The 16,565-nt window shown below is 41.2% G+C and overlaps 1 protein-coding gene across 2 annotated transcripts; it reads right to left on the reverse strand.

Annotated features, from left to right (window-relative positions):
* Window positions 1-235: 235 nt before the first annotated feature.
* Window positions 236-13,785, reverse strand: c15h21orf91 (chromosome 15 C21orf91 homolog). 2 transcript variants are annotated; one of them, XM_047607065.1, is made up of 5 exons: window positions 13,434-13,785; window positions 11,852-11,982; window positions 4,810-5,313; window positions 4,125-4,187; window positions 236-2,692 (listed from the first exon to the last, which is right to left on the reverse strand). In XM_047607065.1, exons 2-5 carry the CDS (start codon window positions 11,976-11,978, stop codon window positions 2,520-2,522), a joined length of 867 nt encoding a protein of 288 aa, XP_047463021.1. In that variant the 5' UTR covers window positions 11,979-11,982; window positions 13,434-13,785; the 3' UTR covers window positions 236-2,519. The 2 variants fall into 2 exon arrangements, with proteins under 2 accessions (XP_047463021.1, XP_047463020.1); XM_047607064.1 differs by having other exon boundaries at window positions 11,852-11,985; window positions 13,434-13,778.
* Window positions 13,786-16,565: the final 2,780 nt, after the last annotated feature.

Consider the following 16,565-nt stretch of genomic DNA (forward strand, 5'->3'; position numbering starts at 1 on the left):
TTGCTAGCAGTATTAATTTCAGCAGTACTTTCCTTATATTACCTTCACTTGGAGGAATAGAAAAAGCACACACGTGCTTTCCTAGCGTGAATTATAATTTCTTTATATTTATGTATTTAAAAGAAAGTGCCTGGACTTGCTTGGAGATATTTCAGACAGATGGCTTGGACAACTGAAAATCTTGACAAACTACAATCTCCCATGCCATACCACCAATAACTATAAAGTCAGAATATCTAGGAAAAATAATTTCTTTTTATTTTACAAAAGAAAAAAACAATTACAGCCTGTCACGTTAGCACAAATCACACAGCCAGTGGGTCCATAAACACACAATAAATAGAATGTAAAACATCAAACAACACAAATGACCGCCTTGCTCAGAATTAGAAAACAAATGAATGAAGAGTCGAGCCTTAAGAATGGAGGTGAAAGTGTAACAGGTACGCTCACATCTCCGGTAAAAGATAATGAGATCGCCAAAACAAACAAAAAGAGGCAGCCTGAATTTCTTGCTAAGCGCAGGCACAGGCTCAGGCATGTTTCCACAGGATACAAAAATACGCAGCATTCATAAGTAAAAGTAAAAACCACACAGCTGAAGATTTAGTGACTGGAGATTTGCATTATGGACCGATAATCTAACACTCAAGCACACTTAATACACTTTTCCAAATGAAACCATGACAAAAGTTTAAAATGGAGCTAAAACTTTCTTTAAACCCTAAAAGGGTCAAATACATCTAATCTCTTACAAAGAGAGCAAAAGAGATACACTGACAATGCTGAGATTTTCTAAACATCACTTGTATTATAAACTCGCGTTTCCCAAGCGTAGTATGCTCAAGCAGTTGTGTAATATTCTGAGAAAAACTCAGATAACCAATTTTCTTTAATATAGTTTCTACTTAGTAAGGCTTCTGATTTATTTGTGTCTTTCTTGCATAGGGCTTCTGAATAATTCACTAACCAAAACAACTTTTAATATCACCCCTAGCATTTTTTTTTTTTTTTTCAAAGTTCAGGGACCTCCAGAGGCACAGTAGGCCAGACTATCCTGTTTGTATTGCTATGACTGCTCTCACACGTCTGTACAGGAGAGGGCAATGAAAGCCAACACTGAACATGAAAGATAATTGAAACTAATCGAAAGACATACAATGCGTATGCTCTAGAAAAAATAACGTCCACTCTTTCAGAGTACAAATCTATGGTTCAGTTCGAGTCGTGGACATTTTAACGTCCGTTTGGTATTGCATCTACATCTGCTAATAGAAACGTAGCTCAAATGCTTGTAGTTCACATGTGAAGCAGAACAAATGCAGACTTTGGTTTGGCAGCTTTGATTCCTTTTTCGATAGTTCCAACTTTTCCTCTACTGATAGTGCTCACTCAGTGTATAGCCGTTCATATGACTTGTGCTTGACAGCTACATACCAGGCAACAAACAGCTTAGTACTGAATATCAAGTAAATCTCACCAGCAATAATAGATAATTCTCTAAACCCAGAATTTCAAACAAAATCTCTAACACATTAAGCCACAGAGAAGGTCTGTGTGCTGCTGCCGACCAGCTGTTACAGACGATACGGTCTTGGACACACCCAAAACCGCCAATAACCCCTATAAACAAAAAACCCGCACAGCTTCTACTCTCTAAGGACCTCATACGGGGGTTGTCTTGCATTTTCTTGTGTTCGTTTCCTTTCCAGATACCGATCTGTAACTCTGTGTGGCAAAAATGTGATGAAATAAAGAATCCTTTGCTATGTTCCCAGAAGAAGTAACCACCACTTTAAAACTATGTGATTTACAAACTATTAAGTGAAATTAGAGCACTCTGAACTCGCTGGAGACATACATTACAACAGCAACTAAATACTGCGACTGGCAGTAGGATTATGAGATACTGTTGGTTTTACACCATTATAAATATAAAACCGCTTTCTCCAGAAAACCCTCAAATGACATGTAGAACAGTGGGGAAAAAAAGAAAGAAAACATATTTGACATGATACAAAAAATGAAAATATATTTACAAAAAATGTAATGGAACAATTAAAGCTGAAAGGCTGGAGAGCAAATTGAAAAAAAAAAACAAAAAAACAACCACCATATAACCAACTCCAAATGTTTAAGAGAAATTCTGCATGTTTGTCAGTTAACATCGTGATAAAAACGTAAAAAAAGGATCTTCTTCTGTAAGACCACGTCCTTATCGAGTCCCAGAACCAGGAATCCAGCTGTGTCCCGTGCCACCTGGCATTAACAACTGTCCTGCGGTCAAACGTCAGACCAGCAGTTTATTTTGCAACCGCCATTAATCCTTGCATCAGCAACACAACCATGAAAATGGAGACACAGCCCTTAATGCTGCTCTAATGCAAAGCTGACAGCCCAGTGTAACTAGTGTTTCAAAAGTCACTCAGTATACATTAAGGAGTTTTTTTTTTAAGCCATCCTGCAGGCTGAAGTGTTCGTCTACTTGCTCCCAGCAGCGGAGACGGTCTGCCGCTGCCTCACTCCACGGGGCCGCTGTTGCTGTTGGCCTTGACCCCGGCCCTGCTAATGTGGAGCCAAGGCAGCTTGGCGCAGTTCTTAAAGAGCTGCTCGATAGCGATGTGACGCACGTGCAGCTCTGACGCCAACGAGTCCTTCTCCTGCACAGCAACCGTCAGCTCCTCGAACACCTCTGCGAAGAAAGAGAGGCGGATGAAGGAATTTGCACTTCATTCACACACACAAGGTCGATGTATACACAGACAAACAACTGGGAGCAACAAAGGAGACGAGGAAAATCTATGATGCTGATTCTGAAAAGAGCAGAGAGCAAAGCAAACAAGATGGCTTAAGATGCTTCAGCTTAAGATACCCCTATAGGAAGAGATATATTATGAGTAGATTTATCTGACACTAAAGATGCAACCTTTCAGCACCAGAACTACCTTCCAACTGTTATTTGGCTCTGCTAGTCTCATTATAATGTAATAAAGATTTTTAGAGTTAAAAATATGAAGCATTTTTGTATCACTATATTGACATGTTTAATTATGGTGAATAATTTCAAGTGGGAAAGGTGCCACCTTTATTTGGAGGCTTTTTTTTTTTAACAGAGGAGTGACAGAGAACTTCATCACATAGTGCATCATCAATCACCTGAACTTAGCAAAACCGATATGCTCTGTGAATTAACAGATGAAGCAAAGCTGGACTCCTAACATGTTGTTTTAACCAGCATATGTATTCTTAAGTTATGTCCAAACGTATGTTTAACGAGGCAAAACCACCACTATCTATATACCGCGTTCACGAGAACAAGGCGGATGAGCCGACAACCCACAAACATGACGCCTTGCAGAGACATAAAAAACGTATTAAACATTATGGGAAACGATATAGCGCGAGCAGCTACTTCACCATCTATTCTGAGAAAAGTAATGAAAATATGTGGAAGTTACTGCTCCTAAAGGACAGATAACCATCCCACCAGATAACACTTGTGGATCATATCTCAGATTACCTCACATACTCAGCCTCTAGACTGTGATGAGAACGGTAAAGTGACTCAGCTTATCATTCTCAGTAAAAGACCCATAGATGAAAATATCAAGAATGTTTAAATATAACTGAGGTGTCAGATAGGCGAGTCGTCCAAACCCTCACAGTGATGCCCGTGCTATGTCGGTCATTCCCTGGTGCAGTGGGAGATGAGATGCTTGTAGTTTAGCCGTTGCAGTGTGCGATACAAAGAATAGATGTAAAAGATGACCAACAGTGTGAACAGACACTCTGAGTGCTTCACAGTTCAACACAGCTGGTCACACCGATGCCATGGTGTGTTGTCGAGGAGCCTTCCAGGCCACAGTGACCCCTGCTTTTTGAGCTTTATGTTCTGAAGCCGCAAGCTCAAACCGGCTTTCAGCTAAAAGTCTTTTCTACTAATTCAGCTTTTTCACGAGAGCACAAAAAACCCCACGTGGGATTTATTAGGGATGAGCACTACACGTTGAAGCTGACAAAAATGTTCCGTTTAAATAATAGATGATTGAGAGCGCTCAACCTTCTATGAACAGATTTTTTCAGTCAGAACCAGGAAAAAAAAAAAACAGAAAAAAACCACTTACTTTGAATCTGCATCAGTAGCTGGTTATTCAGCTGGTGGAGTTCATCCAAACTCATTTTAGTCACTAAAAGAAAAGAACAGAATGTATTCGTGTGTCACTGAACTACAGATTAGAAAATATTAAAAATACAAGGTCAACTTGTAATTGCAGTAGAAGCTATAAAACAATACATTTTTAATGGATGTTTGTTTTATTTTATTTACTGAACATATAAACAGTTATCCTGAGCAATATATTGGGGGTTGGTAATAAACTAATGTCGACCAGATATATGCACAAAGCAAATGGTGCAGCTCTGAGTTGCCCGTCATAGATCATTTCTAAGCACAGGATTTTAAAATGAGCCTTTAGAAGGTTCTCTCACACTCCTGCAGGATCCTAAGCAGCTTTAGCAGACATGTCCTTATCTTGAGGTTATAGGAAAATTAACTTCTCCGCTGAGATCAAAGCAAAGAGGAAGATGAAGGTTTGAGAAAAACGGATCTTCTGGTTTTGTGTGTGATGAGGGTTTGAAATCTTAGAAATCACACTGGAGGTTAAGAGAGAGAATAGGCAGCCTACACCATTCTACAACATTCACTCCATTCAAAAGAAGAAGAAAGGTTTGAACTAGGTTTCTATTACACACTGATTAAACAGCACAAAGTTGTAAGCGAAAGAGAAAATTCAGGATAAACATGCTCACATTCATCTCTGTTGTGGGCCCGATGTCTGTGCCCTGACTGCCCTCCCGATGGCTGGCTCTGGCTGTGTCGACCTTTCCTGCTGTCCCTGGACCAAACGTCAGATTGCGACTCCGGCACCAGCCCCAGCTCCTCCGCAGTGTGACACTCCAGCATCCCCATCGTGTAATCGGGCAGGCCCGTTGCTTTGCCCATGTCCCAGCGGGGCGCGTAGCGGGGTACCTGGGCGTCCGACTGGGGCAGCAGCTTGCAGTCGCTCTGCTGGCTGTAACAAAGAACCTTGGCCCCTCGCCTGGCGGGGAGGCTGGAGGAGACCGCGTCTTTGTTCTGGGCGTACTGGATGATGCGGTTCAGTTTCTGGCTGAGGGCCAGCTTCATGCCCTCGTAGGCACTTCGGGAGACCTTGGAACGTGACAGTTTCTGGTTGGCGATGAGGTGACATTTCTCAAAGCAGTCTCTGTGGCCCCGCAGGGACTTTGAGTGCAACAGGGTGGCAGAGGAAACACCTGCATTCACGCAAAAACAAAGAAGCGAGACAATAAGACAAATGCAACTGAAGGCTAACGCCATAAGAGAACAAGTGTTAAACATTACGTGAACTCTGAGAGCCAGGGTTTTGAAATACTGTACTAACCTACTGAACGTGCTACATCAAACAAAAATAAACCAGTAAGACAAAGCGGACCCTGGCAGACTGACCTATCGTGATCTCTCCGTGCAAGCTGCTTAGCGTGCAGTGGATTAGCCACAAGAGCATTGCAATAGAAGGGATAACAGATTAACCCAATGCAAATATTAAACATACTTGGAAAATGTTACCGAGCAACAGATGCAAGAAACGTGGTCTTCAAGCAGCATTTGCCACCCTAACCCCCTATACTCAGACCTGTCAAACAACAACAAAGGTGCCACTTCTGCAAAGTTTGTGGTCGTTCATCTTTTTCATTTTCAGTACAAAATGACATCCCCTTGGAAGTGTACAATCAGTAATGCTTCCTGGATCCCGTCAAAACAGGTCACACGCTGTAACCAATGTTGCGCACACAGAGGACATTAACACCTAGTAAGTAGAACAGAGTTAAAATAGGCTCCAATTGAAAATGGGCCAGAGCTTCATAAACAAAGGCTTTGATGTGAAGAGGAGTCTAAAGAGAGCGTGTGCTGCACAGAGGTTTGTGTGGTGGCCTTCCCCTCGCGGCTGACATTTCTCGGCAGACAGGCGTATGTGTTGGAGCCTGAGGTGAGGAGATTAGTCACTTGTGTTCACATACAATTAACAACGGACTCACGCAGTTTAACTAACAGGCGTCTCTCTGTACTTTACCAGCAGACAGTACAAAGTACAATAAGAAGTGACAAACACCAGGTTCCTCCTTTTCATGGTTAAAACTAAGAACTACACATGGTTTGGGTGCAAGACTTTTCTAGAGCTACACAAGTACACACAAACACATGGAATAGAATAAAATAACAACAGAAGGTATGTTCAAATATTAAATTAATTTCTACGGCCGTTTAAAGTAATATACTGAGAAAGGTAAACGTCTTGTGCCGTTTATAGACCACAACAAAATACCTCATTAATGTACTGTACATGTACTTTAAGTATCGAGTGAAGAACATTCATTTCAAAAACAGTCTAGGGACATTAATGCCTCAGGACACACAAAGGTTTTAGACCATTACACAACTGTGTATGCAGAAATCTATACTTAGCTTCTGCATATTTGCAGTTGGACCCAGAGTGCCTTGAAAGTCTGATCTTTACAGTGGATTAGTCTTTCGAGGGAGCCACGTTATAGAAAATCTGTGAGTAGTGCGTTTCTGAATACTGCTTGATGAACGGTCAGTGAATCTCAAATAATTCACTAATAGCTGCAGGACCTTTTTTTGCCAGCCAGTCAGCCGTGGTATAATCCAATCAATTTTAGGACTACCACAAAAACAAACTGACCACCATTGCCTTGCAGAAAATCCTTGGCCTACAACCAGGGCAGTGCACCACCAGCCAAAGACCTCACTCCAGCTAAGCAGCTTAGCACTACTGTCTTTCATGGCTGCACACATAAGCACAGGCACACACGGACCATTCACTGGAGGTGAATCCACATTGTTCAGCTGTGACGGCAAGAGACACTGGGCACAACAACACTGGTACGCAACGAGCTTGTTTTTTCCTGCTCTCATCTGGGGAAGGAGTCAAGCTTAAGTAACAAAGTTAAGTTAAGTTGCAGCTATATGTGTTCCACTGAATGTGTCCAGAGCATATGAGTGAACAGACACAGTTCTGTTTGAAATTCAAACAAATTCATTTAAGTTTATCTTGTCTGGAACAACCATGTATGGACTTGTTTTGCTGAGAACACTAAACGGCATGTGCTGGACAACGCCACCCAACCCAAGACACACTTTAGGGGAGCTGCTGGTTCTCAAGTGGGACAGAGGTCAGTGGTGGCAGGGTGTCAAAAAGAGCCGCATGGCACAGCTCAGGGGAATGTGTTGTCAGCAGCTGCAAAGAGAGCTCAGCTCTCACGGACTACGGCGAACTCAGCGGCACGTGAACTCAAACCACCTGTTAACCACTGCAAACCTTGAACACCAGTTCCCTCAGACGAGCTGAAAGGAACCCACTTCACTGAAATGTAACGACATCTAAACCATCTGCAATCTATAGCCTAGAAGACACTCGAAGCTTACAGAAACTTTAACAAACACCCTTATCCACATCTCAATCAATTTCCACCGTAGTGGCAGACGACAAAATGAACGGCTATTAGTAACCAAAACAGAAACAGGGATTCGTCAATTAAACTTCTGCAATCGGTGGTAATGAACAATTCTGACAGAAAATGTAAATTAACAGATCATTTGATCTATTATGTTTGAATTAGGTCAAATGTTTGCACCACGCTGTGCGTCTAACTTCCTCCCAATTCAGGTCAGATACCACAATTACCTAATCTTATAATGTCAGAGAGCATAATGAAATCTTAATATGTATACATTTAAATAACTTATTTCTTAAGTGTTATTCATGAATAATCAATCTTGATTACTTAGTTCAGTAAAATAAGAATAATTAAACTCACCAGCAGTCTTTGTACTGTTTTATATACTGTGATTATATTTATATACTGTGATTACATGACCCTGCATGTACATCAACCACGGTGGTTATAAAGGGAGCTGTGGACACTGAGCGGATAAAACGTAGGAATATATAAACTAGTTTTTAGATTTGTTTTTGGGCGAACCTCTGAATCCCAACTGTATTCAATCACACAGCTACCACATGCAGCAACATAATAAGGCCTCTCTATACACCCCAGGGTGAAGAGTTCACTCACAATAACTGAGCTGTTTATAGGAGGACACTACAATAGCCTCTGCAGAGCAGCAACCAAGAGTCAGCTCCATTGAATCACTCCAGCCTTTCGCTACAGGAATTTTCTGTTTATTCATTCCAAAACCAACTAGTCGTATTACCAGATCTCAGCAAAAACCCTGCCTCCATTATGTAAGCAGATAAAGAGATGGTGCTGGGCTTTAGTTAAAGATGGCAGCTCAGCAGACGTCTTGTCTGACGAGGACTAGAGGCGGCCAAAAGACTGGCAAGAGGAAACCGTCAGTGTGGGAGGCGAGAGGTTTCAATATTCACTTGTGTTAAATATCTGACTCACATGTTTACAAAGCACAGACTGGGAAAACTGAGGCCAATTCATCAAAAGTAACTAGACTTCATTTAGATTTTACTGCACCCAGTTAATGGATGTAAAAAGTAAAGTTTGAAGAGGACCCAAAGGCCCAGCACTAACACCATTCTGTTTCCAGACACCACAGGACACCCTCAGAAGACCCATGCACATTATCTGATGAGTCACAACTGTTTTGGAGTCACAAGGGAGACTGGAGGGAACACTGTCATAATGTTATGGCTGATCAGTGCATGTGACATGTCATCAAATGTGGATATGTATTTAGACTGGCTGGACTGATTCTTAGTGTGGGTCTTCAGCAGTTCCCATATTTCCTGCTACGCGGTGTTGACGCTCAAGGCTGTGTATCCATGTGTATGCCACTTAGACAGTGCAGTAAGAAAACAGAAAATAAAACTCTGCAAGTGAGATAAAGTTGAGCAGAACATATATATATATATATATATGCACAACAATTCTTATTTTATCATTTCTGAGGAGACCAGCACACACAGGCCAGAGCAGTTTCCTCAGGAAACAACCACTTGGAGTTACAACAAAGCCTACGCTTCCTCAATCTTACATCGAACTATGCACAAAGCCATTGCCACAGAAAGTCTTCACATTTACATCTGCCTTAGTGATAAACAATGCTGCATCCTGTCAAAGGCCTCTTGCTCAAAAACACTGTGGAGACGACAACGAGGTCGAATTATTTGTGGACTTTATCAGCGCGTACCGTCTAACGTCAGGTATGATTACTGAGTGTGTCAGCAGCCGACGTTTTTACAGACAAGTCTGAACATTCCCATTTCATGCAATCTTCAAAGCAGTGCAGAGAAGTTGAGGGTGGAAACGAATCCTTTTGTAAAGCCTAACTTACAATGGGCCGGCTCTCTGCCATGATTAGCTTAGCTTTACTGGCCAGTGAGCATCAAAGTTCAAGTACCAAATTATTTTAATAGTAACATTTAAGAGTTTAAACGGTCACTCTACTGATTTTACACAGAAAGGTTCAGTCTTTATGAGGAGCATTACTCAGACTAAGTAAATGACTGTATGAGGTTTTTCTGTGACTCTGGAGCAAAGCTTGAAAAACCAACAACGATGGTTGGGCTTGATGTTTAAAATGTATAAAAGAAAGTGTAATTTATAGCCTGGATGTGCTGACTTTGACAAAAGCATTTAAGAAAGGGGTTTAATAAAATATGTTATAGTAATATAGCAATTTAAATATTGGAATATTTAAAAGGCAGGACTCATAAACAAGACATTATAGTCTTCTCTGCTCCAATTCTCAACACTCGCCTGTACCTAGAGTCCTCCAACTTTACAGGAGTACTATCATAGATCAGTGAAGTTTTCCTTAATTTAAAGCAATTCAGTGCCATCCGTGTGCATTCACAATGAGGGAAAGCAGTTATACTTTGTCAAATCAAGTAAGATGTTATAATATACAAACCACTTTTATCACTTTAAATGCAAACTTGTATTAGAAAGAAAAGTTTATTTTCCAGTTGTGGTGGCTCACTCAAGACAACAGCATGTTGTGTACACACCATAGAAAATGAGCGCCCAATATTCTTTGCATTTCCCTAAACAATTTTTAATAAATTCAATCAATAGTCAGGGAATTCTTTAAACTCACTTCATATTAGTGCATGTCATAACAGTGATCTGTAAACCGCAATAGAAGAGGCAATTCTGCATCTAATAAATATTCAAGAGCAGCGGCGAGCACAGAGGCTATGAATATTCAGAAAAAGCAATTCACTCTAGAGATAGCATGATGTGGCGGTAGGAGGGCATAAATGAGTGTGTAACAAAATGTTAAGACCACTCCCGCCCATTCACATCGTTACACAGTCTGTCTGCTTGTACGCTGATTAGTCCTCTTCTCCTTTAACAAACCGATGGCACGGGATGAATGAGTGCTGTGGCTGTTAAGTCTACATGAGCAGTCAGCGGGCACACGGCTTTGCCTTAGTTTCCAATCAGCCGTGCCTAAAGTGGCCCCGTGAAGCTTGGCAATCTCTCCTCCCATCAATGAAACGCTCGGCTGCATCAAAAACACGTGCTCGTCTGCGAAACCCACCTTCTTCTTCTCCCCCCAGACCCAACAGTTGCATAACAGCCACTTCATTGCCACATATGCTCCATCATAAACTGCACCCGAAGGACGGTGTTGATGCCGTCGAAGAGGGGTGAGAGCTGTTCTAGCAGTATAATATGTTCCAACCTGAATGCAAAATACCGGCTGAAATATTAAATGGAGCATGCAAGGACACCCCATCTGTCCCAAACAAGTGACCCTTATCTTTGTGGAATGCAGACCGAAGGACCAAAAAACAAATATTTGTTGAAAGATGCTTCCTCCTTTTAAGACATTTATCCAACAGAGGATAAATACAGAGATGACCCTGAAATCTTTCATCAGTTCTTTGACAGAACCTCATGCACTGCAGATAATTAGGGAATTGTGTTAGTAAGTGAAATGAAGTAGCACTTCTTTCTGCATTTTATATTAAAAAGTGCACGTACATGACACAAAAGCCAGACTGCCTAGAACATGGAGATTTTTTTCCTGATTGATTAATGAGCTTGGAAGCACTTCCTTTAAAGACACATAAAAAACATGGCCATTAATCAATACCCAGACAATCTGTTCCCTTGTTCCATGATATATTGGTCCTATAAATCCTTTGTGCATATGCGTTTCTCCCTGCAAACAACAAAATAATAAAACATACTAGGCGCTCTTAGTTCGCTCCTAGATTGGTATATAGCCGTCATGCACAACCATAGATAAACACACACACTTCACCACTGCAGAAAAGAGCCTTTGTGCATCTGTGAGACGGTTGCCAAATGAGAGGCATATCCCCAAATAGGCCACTCATTAATTAACAGATGAAAAAACTTCAAACACATGCTCTTGAGTTAGAGTGGCACATCAAACGGTGAAATAACAGTAGCCTGCCACAGCGAGGCCCATTACCCTGCACGTATAGTTTATACGCCTTTCCTGGAGATGATAAAAGAAATGATCATGGAAGGTAATGCTATGAGACATCAAACTAATGATGTAACTCAAAGGCTCTGCAGCTGCATTAAAGGTCCTGGCACAAGCATAAAATAGAATCTGGATATCTTGGCAGCTATGACCAGGACTAGTGTATTCATATCAAACCTGACATATGTGAAGGTAGCCACAGAAACTGGTTGAGATTAAGATAAACTTCAATTCAGATAGTGGCCAGTGTTCAGGACACTTATCGAGTAATATACAAATACAGCAAAGACTTAGTTTACTCTTCACAAGCAAATCAAAAGTCACCCTGTTTCTTACCTTCAATGCTCAGTTCAAAGCAGACGTGGCAGAAAGATAAGGTCCCTGTATCCGTCTCCAGCTTGCAAACACTGCAGATATTGTCATCATTCAGATCAATGTTTACAAACTGCTCCTCTTCATCCATAGTGCTTCTGGGGGAAAAACAAGCAGTGAATGAGAGCATAAAATCGACAATTAGGTCACACGTTTTGATAAACTTATTAAAAATTCCTTTTCAGCAGTGTTATTGGGGGGAACACTTCTTTAGCTCATGTTGTGTCAGTACAGTGACATTGACAAAGTCATCTTTAATATTAGCCAGTGATATTGTACTTACAATGTCACCCGAATTGACAGAATAAAAGTTACGACACGGAACATCACCATGGAGCGGACTCAATATTACAAACACGGTGACTACAGTTTATAGAAGGCAACATGCAGAAAGAAGCCATTACTTTTCTAACATTCAGATGAATGAATGAATCCCGTGTGCATCTCTGTCCAGAGTTTAGAGCATGTAAGCTCAATGTACCCAATTCCTCATGATTTCTACACATTATTTGCAGTGGAAGTCATTCCGAGCACAAACATTTGGACTAATATTTATAGAAGTTGCTGTGGGAAACACAAACAGCTACACCCATACTCTGATTTAGAAAAAAAGAAGAAGAAGAAGAAGAAAAGCCTTGACGGTCAGAAGCAGAGCTTTTCAAAGGGAAACTAAAAACCTTCACTGATACAGCCTTTCTCACAAATTATTTGGTAATATCGGTGTGTGGCAAATCATGTCGCAAGAGATGATACTGTGGCCTCAGCAAGACTCTTTTGCCCAACAACTGAGTATGAAACAGTGAAATATGTATCCTGTAAGTTGAATATGAAAACTCTTCCCACCCTCATTAAGAGAGAGCGTTCAAAGTTGCTCTGGGGAATTTAATATCAACTTGCCAACTAGGGAAAGTCCAGGCTCTGATAAGAAATGAAAAACGAGAGAAAAACCTAATCAATTCCTTTAAAGAGAATCAAATGTCTTTGTTGTTTTTTTTTTTCTGCTGAGTCGTATCGAAAGCTCTGCTTCACTGTGGTTTTTGACAATATGAAAGCCTTGAAGTTGAGGGGGCACCAGTGAAACCATAACAGCTGAGAGAGTTACCTAACAATAACAAAGGTCATCATCGTCGAGCTATTATGTCTAATCTAAGAGACAGTATTAAAGACGTTATAATACAAGCTAGGTCCAGCTTCACAAGGAGACATTAGAAGGTAATTTATACACAATGGTGTACACAACCATGACGGGTTCCCCGTTTGAACTTTTCCCTCCGTTGAAAGCACATACACGTTTAACCTAGTTACTATTTTCGGTTCTTGTCGCCGAATTAAATGCCTTAAATGTTAACTCGCCTGTAAAGAGTTTACCGTGGCCCGAGTGCGTTGAACAAATGTCTGCTAAGAAGAAGTTAAGCTAGCAGCACGGACGCATCCTCCGAGTCTACGAGCTGCTTCGAGACCGTTATCCGACGCCGTTAAACACCGAGGTGTTTCCCAAAAGGAGGGTTACATCGGTATTTTAGGACACTACTTTTGTGGAACTCACCTTTATCCCGAACTGTATCTTCGGAGCTATTCCTTTTGTGTGGACACCTCGGTTCTCCTTCACCCCACTGAGCACACAAACATCAGTCAAGTCTCCGCGTCACGGCAAATCCACAGACACACACAGCAGTAGCCACAGGAGCTCCTCTCCCTCTCAGCGGATTGGCGCACTACTTTATCCGAGGGGTGGTCACACAAGCCTGTACTTTAAGCGTATGTTATTTTGTACTCAGTATAAGACAAAAAAGCACTAATATTATTTCAGAAGCGAGAGGCAAATAAACCACCATCAGAAATGGGCCCGTATCACGGCGCAAACTGCCCACGATAACAACCGTCGCGAATACGCACCCCTACGATTAAAACGGGACGCGTCTTCCGAACGTCATCAAAACATTTCCAGCATATCAAACGAGCAGCTGGAGTTAAATGGAACAAAATTACAAAATGATTACAATACGTGGTAAAACATTCCCCCCTTGGTGAATACGTTGTGTGATTGCGCAGATTATAATTTTTTTATTATTGCTACAGACTTACATAATTAGCGCTTTCAGTTTTTATTCCGCTTCACGTGAAGTCACATGTGGGGAATTCCCGCGAAAGATCGAGAGGAACGGCCATTAACACCTGGACTCGCTCTTTGGCATAATATGGGGTCAGCGAATGCATCGTCGTCTAACATATTACATTTTCATTGCACTGTTATTTCACACCACTCCTCGTGTCCCCAAAATAACTGATATTAAATAGATTTATTATCAAATGAAAATATCAAAAGTGATTTAAGGCATGATTAAGACTACTACATTGAAACAGGCACACACACATTTTCTAAATTGCTGATTGTGTAGTTTGCTATTCAATGTTTGTAATCTTTTTTTTTCCTTCAAATGACACAATCCCTTCAACTGCAGTTATAGTGATCCTGTAAACTGAAGTAAAGTAGGCCTGTATATCCCATGACGTTATGTCCAGTGTTGGTCATTAGTATTTTATGCTAAAACATGTAAATCTAAGTTAGACTACAGAACCAGATTATACCTAGCTTTGTCAGAGGTTGTCATCGAGCCACCTTATACTGAGACTCAGTTAGGCTTGTTCTTTTCAGTGGACTGATTTCCATATCACAAACTGACCATTTCTATTACCAAAAAAAAAAGAGGGCAGTTTAATAAGGTCATGAATATCAGATGGAAAGAAAACCTGTCTGATCACGGTCTGCACTGATATCACACATTCTCCATTCAGGCTACCAGTGATTTTTATTTTTACTTTTCCCAGCATGTAGTGCATCCCCCTGGGGAACTGTCATTACAGCTGTGTAAGTGTAGACACCGTAATGGCAGGCGGCTATAGGCTGTGTTATCAACGTTATTTTAGCACGGTGCCTGTCATGTGTGTTTGTGATGTACTGTTGTATTTCAGGGTATTCTAGGGACACCACACAAAAGCAAGCTTCTTCTGACTGGTGTGATCTCATTAAATTGTTAGGGTTCATTTACAAAAAACAAAAACACTTGACTAAAGACTATTTTTACTGTAAAAGAACGTCAGTAGAAAGTTGTCATCAGATTGTTACAGACTGTACTAGAATGTGACTCCCAAACCTGCAAGCATGGCGCAGCTCTTACAAATGGTTTGCGCCATCTTCTGGCCAAAGAACAATAGTGCAACTGCCACAGTAAACTTTCCTCTGTATTTGATGTTCATTTGTTTGCATCACACTAAATCTAGCTATGTTTTTGTTTTAAGTATAAACACACACACACACACACACACACACACACACACACACACACACACACACACACACATACACACACACACACATACATTCCATATACACATTATCTCGCTACTATATAAGACGAAGAAGAAGAAATCTACAAGAAGTATTACATTACAATGTGCTTAACGTGGACAATCACGGATCACAGACACAGATTATCTAAAATAGATTAAAAAAAATTCAGAGACAGCTGACCTTATTTCCTCTGATGGATCATTCCACAGCTGAGGGGCCCTGATGATGGTGCTAAAAGTTCAGGGACATAGCTATGATCCATTTTTCTGGTTCTGGCTAAATGCCTGGAAGCTGAACTTTACACTGTTGTGAGACTGATTTATTGTTCAGACACCTAAAGAGGTTATTCGAATAATCCTGGTGCAAAACAATCAAGGCTTATAAAATGGTCTCTGTGTCTTTAAAAGATAAAATGAGCCAGATTTGGGGAAAATGTGCCAATAAGCAGGCTCCATATTCACATTGTCTTACATCTGTTCAGATCCTACCCTTCACTGTCGCTGTGTACCAAAATCACAGTTACTTACACGTATTGTATATACAGGTGCACGTGACTTAAAATTTGAGGATTATAATTGTGTTCAGAATTACTACCACACCTAATACAATAACAGCACCTCTGCACATTAGACTCCGTTGTATCCGTGAATGTGTCACTGTGCTGCATGGCTGGAATCAAGGGTGCCAGGGCTGATATCATCAGGAAACAAATCCTGACATGTCCCCAAGCTGCTCCATTAACAAACAGACGGGTCACGTGTTGACACAGTGGCAGTATATTGCTTACTCTGGGGCGATATGGAAACGCATTCCGCTTCGCATCTGCCCCTCGCTGTGGACTTCAACTTCACAACATTCTGTGTTTATTTTGTCGGACACATACTTTCCAGGAAGCGACTTTTTTCTCATAACAGCACTAAGAAACAATTAAACTCTAACTAAACTAAATAAGGCCCAACATGCACTTTAACTATGTGCCTTTATTGTCTATCAGCAATTTCCTCTGTACGACATTTCAGTGGTGCATTCAACCTTGGCTTAGTTAGCCATGAATCTTACCATTCATCAGTGCAGAGTGCGCCCACATCCACGTTTGCACCCTGAGGCTACATCCACATGTAGCAGCTTGCCTCGCTTCTCAGGAGACACGATCTCAGATCTCGTTCAGCGAGTTCCGTGAGGTTAAAGTAAGGGGAGAGGGTAGAAAAAGTGGGGAGAAAAACAGCCCACAGCGCGCCGCATGAGTTTCAATTCTTGCAGCAACCAGCCACAGAGCTCAGAACAGATGTTAATGTTTGGCTGATAGTTTTGTTTTCATGTAATCCT

The sequence above is a fragment of the Mugil cephalus genome, chromosome 15 (genome assembly GCF_022458985.1).
Source record: "Mugil cephalus isolate CIBA_MC_2020 chromosome 15, CIBA_Mcephalus_1.1, whole genome shotgun sequence".
In the NCBI taxonomy this organism is placed as follows: Eukaryota; Metazoa; Chordata; class Actinopteri; order Mugiliformes; family Mugilidae; genus Mugil; species Mugil cephalus.